This window comes from Coptis chinensis, chromosome 8 (genome assembly GCF_015680905.1).
Source record: "Coptis chinensis isolate HL-2020 chromosome 8, ASM1568090v1, whole genome shotgun sequence".
In the NCBI taxonomy this organism is placed as follows: Eukaryota; Viridiplantae; Streptophyta; class Magnoliopsida; order Ranunculales; family Ranunculaceae; genus Coptis; species Coptis chinensis.
The window spans coordinates 90,911,703-90,925,515 of record NC_141463.1 but is presented as its reverse complement, the minus strand read 5'-3'; the positions used below and the strand labels follow the sequence as shown (position 1 = coordinate 90,925,515).

Below are 13,813 nucleotides of genomic sequence, written 5' to 3'. Positions count from 1 at the left end.
TCTTCAGGTACTACTACTTTCAGTGACGAAATTTCGTTAAGAAATTGGTTTTAATTTAGCCCGGGACCATACAATTGTCTTTTTTTTTTTTTTTGTCGTAGCAGTAGAAATTCATTCCTTACTATGATTAAACAGGACCATTCAATAAAAACTTGAAAAGGCTGTTTTGTATTTCATTTCTCTGTAGCATTTCCCGATTCCATTTCACTTTCATGCATCTAAGATATGGATAGCATTCCGGCACCCTATGTTGCAAAATCAATCAGCTTGGTGAACTGACTGACTAGTGCACAAAGACATGTTTACTGTTTAACAGGGACACATGAAACGCACTGCGGAGGAAGATTCAGACTACTGCACAAACACTTGATATTTTATATATAATAAATATGAGAAACAAATTCTACATTTACAGTGGTATTGCATCTTTATAGTAATCTTACATTATCTACATCGGATGATGAATGGGAAGCAGCAAGAAGAGCAGCTCCAATACCTGAACCATCTTCTGACGCCTTTAGAACAACAAATGGGGCAATCTCATCCCCTAAAATCTCGGATACACCTTCATTCAAGTACTCTCTAAACATGGTATAACTAGCAAATAGACCACCTTCAACTGCCACAACTGTTCGTCTCATTTTGTTTGTTGATTCACCACCACTCTTACTTCTTCCACCTGTAATACCACTGTTCCCATCCCTCCCAATCTTCTTCAAGATCCCCACTATGCCAGCAGCTGCCAGTCGAGCAGCCCTACGTGTCACCACATCACACACTCTCACAATGAGCTTCCGTGCCTTCAAAGGTACGTCACACATCTGAATAAGCAGTAATTCAGACATTTAACTAGTTGGAGTGATTTTCTTGTTTTACCTAAAAATCCAATCAGCTATATGTGGAATAAAAACATAATCAGATGGACATATCTGGTTGTCTGAGTAACAATAATATATACCTGGAGCGTGTCTCTTAAGATTCTAGCTACTTCCCTCAGGTCAGGAGAATCATCCTCATGCATGGCAGCAATCAATGAGATATGTTCATGTCCTGAATTCATAAATAGGGAAATAATAAAAAGACCAGCTGCAACAGCAAAGCACCTAAGTTTGTTGCACAACTACAGAGTAAAAATTTGGCAGATAACTATTTTACCTTTTGAAGGCCCTGTGAAGGAGGTGCACATGAGATATGTTCATGTCAATTCAAGAATAACTAATCCCAGTAAACTATCGCAGCAGAAGAAATAATAAAGCAGGACCAGCTGCAACAGCAAATGCACCTAAGTCTTTGCTCTAGCCACTACAGTTTAGGTAAGCAGGGGTAACTAAAACTACACACAATTTTAAGATAAATGTCTACGAAAAACAAACCTCAAGATAAATGGCACAGAAAGCCTTGAAGCAACACCCACAAAAATATCAGACTCTTGTGCCATTCTAAGAATTACCCTTCTCACAATGTCCCCCAAATACATTCCGGAAATCATCTTTTCGAATCCCTGAATCAAGAAAACAAGATTAATACATTTACAGATTTACCATATATTCCATACAACAGTTAAAAACATAAATGTAAGTTTGAATGTGTGTTTTGATTCTTGCCTGGTCAAAGGGGTTAGGGCTCTCAGCATCAAGATCAATGTCATAAGAAGTTCGTGGCAGATGAGAAGACCAGAAATTTCCCCATTCCATGTTTACAACCTAAGAAAATAGAGGATAACTTAGTGCAGACTTATAAAGAATAACTGTGTTGATCACCACGTCAGTCAGCAAGAAACCAGATATTATACCACAATCAGGTAAACAAAGAAAAAATACCATGCCTCCAGAATTTGTATGAAGTCCTTGACTCTTGATAATTGCTTCTGTCCTCTCCACGTAACAAGCATTCGTGCCAGTCCCAATGATTACTGCAGCCACGGTGTCCTCATCATGGTAATGTCCCAGTGCTAAGGTTCCCACTGTATCATTCACCTGCTTACAAAAGCCAAAACTCATGATCACCAAACCACACCACACTACTAGCACCTGAAGGAACAATATATTCTTCCCTAAGGTTTTCTCTACCGCTCCCTCCCTATACAGAAAGGCATGTATCTTTCTGCCCCAGCTAGGGTTTCCACGGAATCACAAATTACTTAGTGTCCCAAAGTTATTATAATCAGTAACAAACTCTAAAGAGCAGACTTAATTGTGCGATTTTGTGCTTGAAAGGCAAGTCAAATGACTTCACAACTAGAGAGGGGGTAAAACTCAGCCAAAATATGAGGGGCACAAGTCAGAACCTTTTTTCTGAAACAATGGATATGATAAATATATAGTTCTACACCATGCAGCAAAGGAGTTACATAAGTATAATATTACAAGGAAATCTTGAAAAAGGATGACACTAGGTAAATGGTCATAGAACATAAGCAAGAGAATATCATATATTGAAGACCAAGCGTAGCTTACCAATGCTGCTACTTGAATATTCAATCCCCTCTTGGTCAATGCTTGTTGTAAGCAATCTGACACATCTTTTCCAACCTGGTAAGAGTAATATAACAGGAACACAACAGTTTAGCAGAAACCAACTATACCAGAGCCCAGAATCTGTTACAGATACTATTCCGTCTACTTCCTGGATAGATAAAAGTCATTACAGCATTTACACTATAGTTATTTTTGCACTTTCAGGTTTGACAAAAGCAAGTTCCCAAACCATAACATGTGTTATCTCTATCTTCATTTTGAAGAGTGGCATTCTTCAGTTATTTACTGAATATATAATGGTTGTTAGAGCATTTATGTTGCTGTCGATTTTTGCAACTCCAAACCGACAAAAATAGGTTTTGTCCCGTGGAGCACAAGCAGTTTTTAAACCAACAAATGTAGGTGTCATAATCACTATTTTGAAGAGAAACATTTTCTTAAAACAAGATAATTACGGGAAAAAAAAAGTTCACCTAGGCGGCTAGACCAAAAGAACTGGCAAACTGCAAATGAAGAATTGGAGAAAAGTCATTAATGCTGATTGCTTCACTATAAAGAAGTCTTAGAATGGTAAATATAGTGGTTTCAGTCTTTCATATATATGTACCAGGGCACTCTTTTAAGAACAAAATTATCTCTTCCAAGTGATTTCTGAACGGTGATTACTCATATCCATTGTTCATGATTTCGAATGAAATCTCAGAATTCAGTTGAATATTTTGGTTTTGGACAAAATCAAAATAACAATACAGGGTTGAAAAAGTGCAATTTTTGAAATTTAGTCAGAATCGGTCAGAATGACGGAATTCCAGAAATTCGGAAATCCTTAACTACACTCATATCCCAATAGAACAAAAATTAGGTTTGGTCAGTCATTTTCCTATATATACATGCACTATACCTATACATGAAAAACTCTGCAAAGCTTGCAACGGTTTTGAAACTTTTCATGCAACAAAAATGTGTTGGTGACAAACAAACATCATACCACTTACCATATCTTCTATGGAAAATCCTTTTGTCCACTTGATAAGAATTCCTGAAGACGCTGTTATTTGTCTCACAGGAAAAGAAAACGTAAACCCAAGCTCCCTCTTCATGTCCAATTGAAGCTGAGTGTTATTTTCTCTCTCCACAAACTGCTTCAATGTCAATCCGATGAAATCAAAAAGTTCCTGCATGCAAAAAACAATTGCCTCTGCATCACAATAATGACTTTGTGAAATTTTAAGAACAATGTTACAGAAGTAAACCTCATTGATGAACGCACCTCGCTTGTACTGGTCATTAAATGTTGAGGAATAGGTTGTCGTTCCACTTCCTGCCCCAAGATTTTGGAACTTTTACCACCTAGCTGAACCCTCAACACTCTAAAATTAGTGCCCCCCAGATCAAGTGCATAATAAGTTCCCTTTTCATTCCTGAAGATTAAAAAGAAGTTCTCAGCAGGCGAATTCAGTATCAAGAAGGAAGAAAAACATCTGAAAGTTCCAAAATCATGTGAACCAGAAAACTCAAACTCGAAAACAACAGTTGACGAAAGGACAATACAGAAGAAACCAGTAATCCACCATAAGAGTGCGGCAAAATATATTACAGCAATGTAAGATACAGTAGTTTAAGAGTTTTCATATGCATGGCCAAAGTATATGAGAAACTGCAGAATAATGGAAACAGAGTTTCATGAGAACCTTACAACAACTCAATGGCAGCAATGTTTTGGTCAAATTTAACATCCACAACGTTGTGGTAACGTGGTCCTATGCAAAGACAGCCAAACCTCTTAGAACAGAATATCTAACATAACAAACCCATATTTCCTTCCCTAATCTTTCACATTCTAAAAGGCAAGCCCAAAAATCACAACTTTATCACATTTCTACCTAAACAAAAACAGAAAACCAAAGTATTCCTCAAATAGAAATATCATACATTACTATTCAAGTCGTCAATAAACAACAAACTGTCACACTAAACAATGAAGTTCCATAAAATTCAGACAAAAGTAAACAAACAAAACTTAATAACACAGTAAACAAAAATAATAAATTCCAATCAATAACAACACTTCATTTCTCAAATCATCTCAAATACTAAAAACATCACATTAATCAATAAAACTCGAAATAAAAGTGAGAATATCAGATTTTTTTTTTTTTTTTTTACCCATTAGGAAGAGTGTCAATATAAGTGAGAAGCATTTTGAGCTTACTACCACCATCAGAAGCCAAACCAGCATGCATTTCAACAGCCATAGCATCAACAACTTGTCTTAATCTCCCTATAGATGTTGAACACCCTTCTTCTAATTCTTTCAAAACACCCACAACTCTATTCCACTTTCTCCTACTCTTCACTCTTCTACTTACAAATACCACTGCGATCGCACACGTGACAACTGCACAACTCACTGCTATACCAAAACCCAACTTCCCCATTAAAAAACACCACTTTAACTTCTACATGACCCAAAAACTTCACTCACCCTAATCTTTTCTTTTCATTTAAGTATGCCCAACTTGTTTTTCCGTCTAAAAATGATGAAAGTTTGAGGAAGATGAAAGTGTTTGGTGAAATGCCGAAGAGAAAGTTATTGGATTTTGAGGAAGAGGCAAAAAAAAAAGGTTCTCTTGTTCTATGTTTAGTGTGTTGGAAAATGGGAACTGACTGATTTTTTTTTTACTTATTTTAGTTAGGTTGAATGACGGGTTTGTCCTTGTGTTTAACACTTAATCAGTCAAAGGTAATTCAAATTTGACTCGTGTCGAAGTGACTTGATTAGATGTATGTACTGACACTAAAACATGTTGGAATTACGAGTTAAGCCATTGACATTTTAAGGTTTTGATTGAGACTTGTTCACCAATGTGTCACATTCTCCTTCTACAAAGTTGATTTAGAATAACAGTTCTAGACTACGCATGCTACAGTGCCCCGGGCATTTGCACTTTTTAGTGTGATGAGTGGTCTCAATTGACTACACCATTCTCTCTCTCATGCATTTGATTTTTCGATTTAGAAAAGTATTTCAATTTCATCACATTTCTTTAGCGGTGCCGTCCAAGATGTCGTTGTTTGTGTTTATTTAATTTTATAAATTAAAGTAGTAAAATTGAAAGTGTTGTGAATCGGTTGTATACGTTGGATCTATTATGTAAGCATGCTTATGCATGCTTGTTTAAGTAAATAATTAAATTTAGTGGAGATAGTAGGTTAAATGTCAACTGGTAGTACTTAGTTAGTCACCTAAAACAAGAAATAAAAGTGAAGCTATCCCTCTATATACTATTCTTCCAATTCATCCATTTGGCAGATTAACAAATAAGGCATGTGTTAAAGTTCATTTTTGAATTTATTTAAAGTAAACCAATAGGATTATAATAGGGGGACTTGTTTATACACAGGACCATACATACAGAAATTAAAGAGGGAAGGGGGCACCTGAAGGCATTTAAAAAGTTCCCTAATTAAGAAAGATGCCCTAGATATAAAGGTCTGGAGTGTGACAGTTTGGAACTTTAAACTATTGATGACCATCCTATAGCTGTTAGACATTATGACAAAAGGTAAGGGTAGAACAAGTCATGTGCTACAGTTTTATCATTTCTAATAATAATAAAAATATGTAAAGACAGCACACGGCTACAGTTTTGGACATAAGAACGGCGACGGTAGCGCGTATTCTCCAGCTGTCTCTCGCTTGGCTCCAGCTAAGCATACAAAAGCTACACGGTACGATCTTAATTTTTGGCTTTTTTTCAAAGAATTGAAGAATAGTTTGGTACTTTTTGTACCAGTGTAACTACGGTGGTACCTTTACATCGGCAGGCCATTTTTCATATCACTCTTGTGAATTTATTTTACTAACAAATTATTTTCAGACTGTCCGTTTGTCCTTAATTAACCAAGTTATTGTCAAATCTCATGAATGTTTTTCCTTGAAATTTCAGAAAGTGTGGTTGATTTTTTTTTTTTTTTTGTTAATCATTTTTATTTATTTATGTCAACAAATCCTTGTATTGTCCTCTCTAGGTTTTGTTCCAACTATATTAGAATATAACTAGTAAATTCATGTTTAATACCCGTTTTATACCCGTTTTATATATTTTTACGTATAATACGAATAATAAGGCGAACGTTTCAAATCTAGGGATTAATACACGAATTCTATCCAAACTTATAATTGCCGAATAATAAGGTATGTATTTTTTAAATGAAAAAAACATACTATATGATGCAACTTCAAAATGGAAGATTTTGAAAATCCACTTAAGTTATAACTTTCTATACCTAAAAAATATCGAAAAACTAAAATGTTAGCAAGTAAATATAAATTAAAATTTGAATTATGTATGTGTAGTTAATGAGCAATTCTGACAAATTATTACATTTTAAAATTGTAATGTAACAAAATATATCTGATTTTTTTTCGTATTATATGCGTATAAAAGACAAATTGTATATTTGGTGTTTTTTTCGTTTTTTTTATTGAAATTTTAAACGTATTATTATTAAAAATTTATAATTTTTAACGAATTATTTTCGTATCAAATTTTTGCCATCCACGAATTTACTAATCTATGTATTGGAACTATGCTAAATCATACATTAGGTAATACAGTTAAAGCAAAAGTTGTAAGTTTCTGCAGCTGTATTGTTTGCACTTATTGGTATATGTACAATAATATCAATATTGGGCTTCCAATACTGCTATTTCTCTTTGAGAATAGCTTTTGCTTCAGACGTATCTTTGAGAATAGCTTTGGACTGGTGATTTAAATTTCCTTCCTATTTCTCTAAAAAAGATACCACATCTTGGGCTTCCAATACAATCAGTAGCTTTGATGACTGGTGTTGCTTGCACTATAAAATTGCCTTGAGTAAGCCTCTGACAGTGTGGTTGAAACTTGAGAGTTAGAAAACATGCTCTGACATTGTTATTGGCAACTTTTCAAAACTTTCGAAATTTCTATCTACTAGAAATTTTCACCCTTTAAAATTGTGTCCTAGACTCCTAGCAAGCCTCGCCTCTACAAATGCAACACAGTACAAAATAACTTTGGTGCTTATAATTTTGTCAATATTTTGATTATATCATACATCATAGGAAAAACTCATTAATTCAACTTTGATCTGATCTCGAACAAAGTATAATTTTGGGATAAAACTTTTGAGACTGTCGTCTTTGCATAGTAACGAAACAAGTCAACAACGACACCACTTGTAGGTGGCGTGAGGGAACTTGGAAAACAAGTGTTTAAAACCACTCCCAGTATCCAATATGCATGACCGAAATATGATCATAGAGATTGAAAATAGAGGTCGCAAATATCAGCACTTTAGATTATGTTTGTGCCTCAAGTACATAGGTTCGATATTTACCGACATCAATTGGTTTACAATGGAAAATCCGGGATCCAGTAGATATTTTTGAGAGGCATTGCTAAAATAGATTGCAGTAGTACGAGAAGAATTATGTCAGCCAGCTGGAATAAGAAAGTGTAGAGTGCGGACCATTTATTTGAGTTTCACGTGTTAAACGCATAGTCAACCAGAAACCCCACAGTCAAGTCACTCAGTCTCGTGGATTCGATATTTTAGTGGAATGAGCTGTAATCTACTGATCCGGGACAACGTAAATTTTGATGGTCCTACACTTTTTATGACATGTCACCGGGATACTGGCATACTGCTGCTGGTTGTGGTGGTGCCCCCATGATTTAAAAGTGACTCAATATTGAAGCCTATTTTAAGACCCAGTAGAGATGGGCTTGGGGTCCAATGAACCATAGTTAGATTTATTCAAGTTTGGGGCATATGAAATTGTTCTCAAGCTACTGGGCTAACATTGGGACTAGAAAATCTGAATGGATTATCAGACCATCATCTAAGCTTTGGGCTGACAAGATTATACTCTGTTTCTTTCTACTTCTTTTTTTTTTTTTGTAATAACCTCCAAAGCACCTACGCACCTACCAAACCGTTGTGTCCCTGTCGGACGCGGATGAAACACGGACGCGCATCTGATGCGGTCAATATGGTCAGATGCGGTCAATTAAATTGGACACAGGTCAGAATGTGGTCAAGACGCAAATATTTGATTGAAAATGAAAAAAATAAACAAAATAATGTTAAAACACTTAATTTTTTTTTCTGATTCTTGTGATGTTAAGATTTATGACATTATTTTAAAGTTTGATTAATAAATATATAATTTAATTTTGTAATTGTTTATCTCAAATAGTTTTGAATTTTTTAATTATGGTACATCTAAATTAGTTTATAATGTTTAATTTATATTGCTACTACTACCTTTTACTTATTACAAATATTGCTAAAACTAAAGATTGTAATAAGTTTTATAATGGAATGGGCCGAATGGCATAAAGGGGAGTTAGATGCCCTATTTTCCATCACAAAGAATTTTTATTTCCAATTATTTCCTCTCTTTTTTAATTACAATCCATACAAAATCAAATAGTATAAATTTGAATTAAAGTAAGGGTATATATGTCATTCTAATCCAAAAAACTTTTCAACAAACACATGGTCCGACATGTGGCCCACGCGTGGGAAAAGTAAAAGAAAATAATCTTTTTTCAAACATTATATTTTCCAATTATACCCTATCTCATTTCATTAATTTACAATATCCAAAACACAAAAAATTCAGTAAATCCAATTAAAGATTAAAGTAAATCCATAATTAACAATTTTAATAGAAGAAAGTTTGTTTTTCTTTCTTTTTTCTTGTTGTTAAAATTAAAATGAAAATTGTGAGTGTTGAAAATTGAAATAAATGTTTACCACGTGCCAACTTATTATTCAAGTTGAAACTTGAAAGTGTTTAATTTTAATTTTTTATTTGATTTAAAGATAAGGAGTAACAAATAAAACAAAGTAAATTGAACTTATGAAAGAAAATATAATCTATTTATCGGAAACACATAATTAATAGCTTTAATAGAATAAAGTTTTTTTTTCTGTTAAAATTAAAAAGGATATTTTGAGTGCTGGAAATTGAAATAAATGTTTATTACATGACAACTTATTATTCAAGTTGAAACGTGAAAATGTTTACTTTTAAAATGTTTATTTATTTTAATGATAATGATTAACATATAAAATAAAATAATTTGGGATGATATTGGACACACCCATAAAAACACTCCCGTACCCCAATTTTAAAATAAATAAATAAAATTAATTTTAGACACATTTAGCTTCCTAAATTACCATTCTTTTTATTAAACGTACCCAAAATAATACGTTGGGTTTTCACTGGGCTGACACCTATGAGTAACCCACACCAATTGGCTTTAGTTCGCTTAGAACTATACAAATGCCAACAAATAATATGACTATATGAGATACACCAGTGTACCTCTTCTCCCTCTCAAAACTCAGCTTCCTAAGATACAATTAGAATATTGGGTTTCATGTATGATCATCAGATATCGGTTCATCACATTATAGCATTACTATGACAAACAGTTAATATTTCGTAGCCGAACTCATTAAAGCAACTTTTTGTTCTTGAGGTTATACTTAGTATTACATTTAGACTGTTGACTGATGGTTCTTATGAAGACATTGTCGTGTTAGCTAGATATTAACACAATAGCTCAGAAAATAAGAACAATAGCTTCCTCAACATTTGGTAAAGGTGAAGTAATTGGGTTAGTAGATTGTTTGTCCCTGTAAAAAGCAAATTGGAGTTTTTATGAGAGAAAACCACATAAAGTAGCGCCAAACACTACAGGATTAGATAAAGCAAATTGCATAAGAAGTGGTAATACTTTCCTTCCAACGGATATACTATATATCCCTTGGAAGGAAAGTATATATATGTCCCTGAATTTATCTTATGTTAAAATGTTACTAATATAGCTATAATACGGTGACTATTAGTGTAAAGTGTGAGACTTTCATATACTATCAGAACCAGGATTCTATATTCAACCTACTAAGCTAATAAAACTAACTAGTACATAGCGTATCCTCATCAGTACCCAATACCCATATCACTCTATTAAGTATTAAGTACTAAGAGTTAACCTACTTCAATGTAAAGACAAATAAAATAGTAACTAGACACACTTCCAACCTGTACCAAACGTTATTCCAAGTTGTTGTTGCATTCATTCACCTCATGTGTTCAACAAGCCAAGCAACTAACCATTAAGTAATACCGAATTCATCTAGGGTGATTAATCAACCCAATTATTTACCCCATTCCCTATCTTGATCAGATCCAGTGGTGTCCATCCAATTTGAATTTCGAACTCCGAATGAGAGATTGATCCCTCAGGTTTTTCTGGACGTCCCCTTTCCATTCTTTCTCCTTGTCTTTTTAGTCCTTCCCCTCTCCCCAGAAGCCATACGTGGCTTCTAATAAAACAGACCCCCATAACCATTATCAAAAGAGGCCCAATACAAGCAAACTCCAACTTAGTTTAATAGAACAGGCCCAAATAATATAACATGCCCGATATATAACAACACTTAAGAAGTGGCCCAATAAATTAAGATAAAACCCAAAACAGTAACGCATGCCCAATATAATATACCGCCCCAATATAAAAATACCCATCAATGAAGAGCCCATATAGTCATCAAAGTCCGCCAATAATATACGTTAATATACGTTATACCAATGACAAACGTTAAACCCCGCCATATATCTAGTAATTATCTAGAGTGGCACTAAACTAACATGTAAAATGAATGGTTTACCCGTAGGTAAAATTCCGGGTCATTACACTATCATTGTCTTCTCCCTTAATACAATTTATCAAAGTCTATAAGTCACTTTGTATATGTATGTGGGTGATATGAGATAGCTAAATATAGTCCTAGTCTCATGGCCAAAGCTTCGACAAGGAAGGATGTTCCGATAGGGACATAATCCACTGATGCAACAACAAAACCACCCGTCATACTTTCTTAATACACATCCCAATCCCGTAGGATCGGGATTTTCGTGAATCACACCATCAGTGTTTAACGTAAAGTATGGGGCTGACTGAGGCCTCCAGCAAGGATGGATGAGTTGTTTCGGTCTCTTGGGTTTGAGGAGTAGTGTCTGGGCATCCTTGTGTTTCTCCAAAAAACAAGACTGCTAGCTCTGATTGTGCCTTGAGGTGCTTTTTTTGTTCAAAAAGCATTTCATTTTTATTCTTCCAGATATTCCATCAGATGATTGTGAAGAGTTCCATAACAAAGGGTATATCGCTCTGCTGATATCGCTCTGCTGATTTCTCAATAATTTTTGAGTCTTTGTTATCCATCTCTGCGGAGTGTCATTGAAGGATGCGTTTGCAATTTGGGGGATTGGGCTGATTCTCCATATAGCTTGAGTAAAAAGGCATTCATGGAACAAGTGTTGTGAGGTATCTTGGTGGCTTTTACAGAAGATGCAGTATGGGTTAAAGTTTAAACCTATATTGAATAGGTTAGAGGATGAGTTTAAAGAATCAAGCGAAAGTTTCCACATGAATACCTTTACTCGCGGAGGACACTCCTCCTCCAATCAAAATGGGGGTTATGGTTGACATGTAGCGCTTGATACCCCGATTTCATAGTGTATTTCCCATTTATTGCTAGAGTCCAAATTCTTCTGTATGATTTTTCACTTTGCGAAAGTGGAATGGAGATAATTTGTTTCGCAATTTCTTCCGCCCAGTAGTGGCAAATGATGTTTGAGCGCCATTTCCTTATGTTACTATCAATGAGGTCTGAGACGAAGAGTGGTTTGATGTTGGGATTGGAGTATATTGGAGCAGTGATACCTTCCTTGCTTGGGATCCATATCTCGGTGAACAGGTTGATTGCTGTTCCATTTCCTATTTTCCATCCCAATCCTTTAGTGAGGACCGTACGGGCCTTTAGGATGTCTCTCCAGACTCTAGAGTCAAGTGGTTTAGGACATACAGTAAAGAATTCTTGATTTCTCAAGTATTTTGCCTTGACAATATCGACCCATAGAGACCCGTTGCTTGCAATGATTTCCCACCCTTTCTTGGTGAGGAGGGCTAGATTTGTATGTTGAAGATTCCGGACTCCCAAACCACCATTTAGCTTTGGCTTTTTGATCGTTTCCCAGTTAACCGAGTGAACTTTTTTAGTGTTTACTTCATGTCCTCAGATAAAAGCACGCCTCTGTATATCAATGGGGTGAGTAATCACTTCTGGTAGTTTAAAACCCCCATCGATGAAGTCTTGTCACAAAATTTCGAATTGCACTGGAAAAACAATATTTGTTCCCGACTCTTCGATCTTCGAGGTGTGACGCACTCTCAACTCCCAAAAACTCATAAACAGTTTAAATATGCGGATAATTAAAAACCAATAAAAATTTTAACTTAAACAAAAGTCCTATTTATTACAAAAATCTACAAAACTGATTAAGTTATAAATCTCCTTTCCACCCTCTTTAGTTATAAATACAACTGAAAATATAAAACAACATTTGTCTCAACTAAATATCTATTACACCTTAAGGGAAAACACAACATATCCTGAATGCGACTCTAATGCAAACCACAAGCAGCAACCAACCTTCTTCAATATGAAACCTGTCAAGACTTATCAACTATGTTCATTTAATGAACACACCCGATAAACAAACATGCAAATCGGGTCAAGATTATAAAAATCTTTGGTGTGAGTAGCTTCGAAAATACAACATATAATTATACATATATATACACAATCCATAAGGCCGTTAGTTCCTCCACCGAGGCGCCTTAACTTCCAACAACTAATACAACATCCTTAAGTATCCCAATTAAGGCAGGTAGTTCCTCCACTGAGGCGCCTTAGCTTCCCAATAATAATACAAAGGCATTTAGTTCATCCACGAGGCGCCTTAGGTTCTAACTAAACTAATAACCAACCAAGCATATTCTATACTTACCGCATTTCATGCTCAATTCTGAGTGGGTCGTCTCGCACAAGTAATTAGTTTGACCCACATACGCAAGAAAACCATATACAATCATCTATCTAAAGATACATCATTAACCAACAAATTACCATAATTATATTAATTAAGGCTTTCTTTTTGCGTGTCCCTAAAATCACGTCATTATCTATGTCCTACCTAATTTCCCCTGCTACCACAATCGCTTCCCGCCGAACATGTACATCTACATGCCTCCCTCACATAATGAACCACTCGATGCGTAACTACATTAAGCGGGATGCGCGACACCGGTAAACCCTCACACGAAAGCCATTATGTAAATCGCCACTATTCGGCATAAAATATCGTGCATCTCGTTCTAATTTTGCGAACGGAATAATCAAGCCACCATTCTCGCCCGGAAGGGCCA

General features: G+C 35.2%; 1 protein-coding gene and 1 long non-coding RNA gene across 2 annotated transcripts; both read right to left on the bottom strand.

The window, feature by feature from the left end:
* Positions 1–352: 352 nt before the first annotated feature.
* Positions 353–5,127, bottom strand: LOC147484265 (hexokinase-3-like). Its single transcript, XM_086577839.1, has 9 exons — positions 4,644–5,127; positions 3,748–3,898; positions 3,473–3,652; positions 2,457–2,531; positions 1,821–1,976; positions 1,605–1,703; positions 1,363–1,501; positions 959–1,050; positions 353–821 (listed from the first exon to the last, which is right to left on the bottom strand). The coding sequence occupies exons 1-9, from the start codon at positions 4,913–4,915 to the stop codon at positions 429–431; spliced, it is 1,557 nt and encodes a 518-aa protein (XP_086433965.1). The 5' UTR covers positions 4,916–5,127; the 3' UTR covers positions 353–428.
* Positions 5,128–9,975: 4,848 nt separating this feature from the next.
* LOC147484264 (uncharacterized) lies at positions 9,976–11,080 on the bottom strand. Its single transcript, XR_015206688.1, has 2 exons — positions 10,585–11,080; positions 9,976–10,175 (listed from the first exon to the last, which is right to left on the bottom strand). It is a non-coding gene; the product is annotated as an uncharacterized LOC147484264 (long non-coding RNA).
* Positions 11,081–13,813: the final 2,733 nt, after the last annotated feature.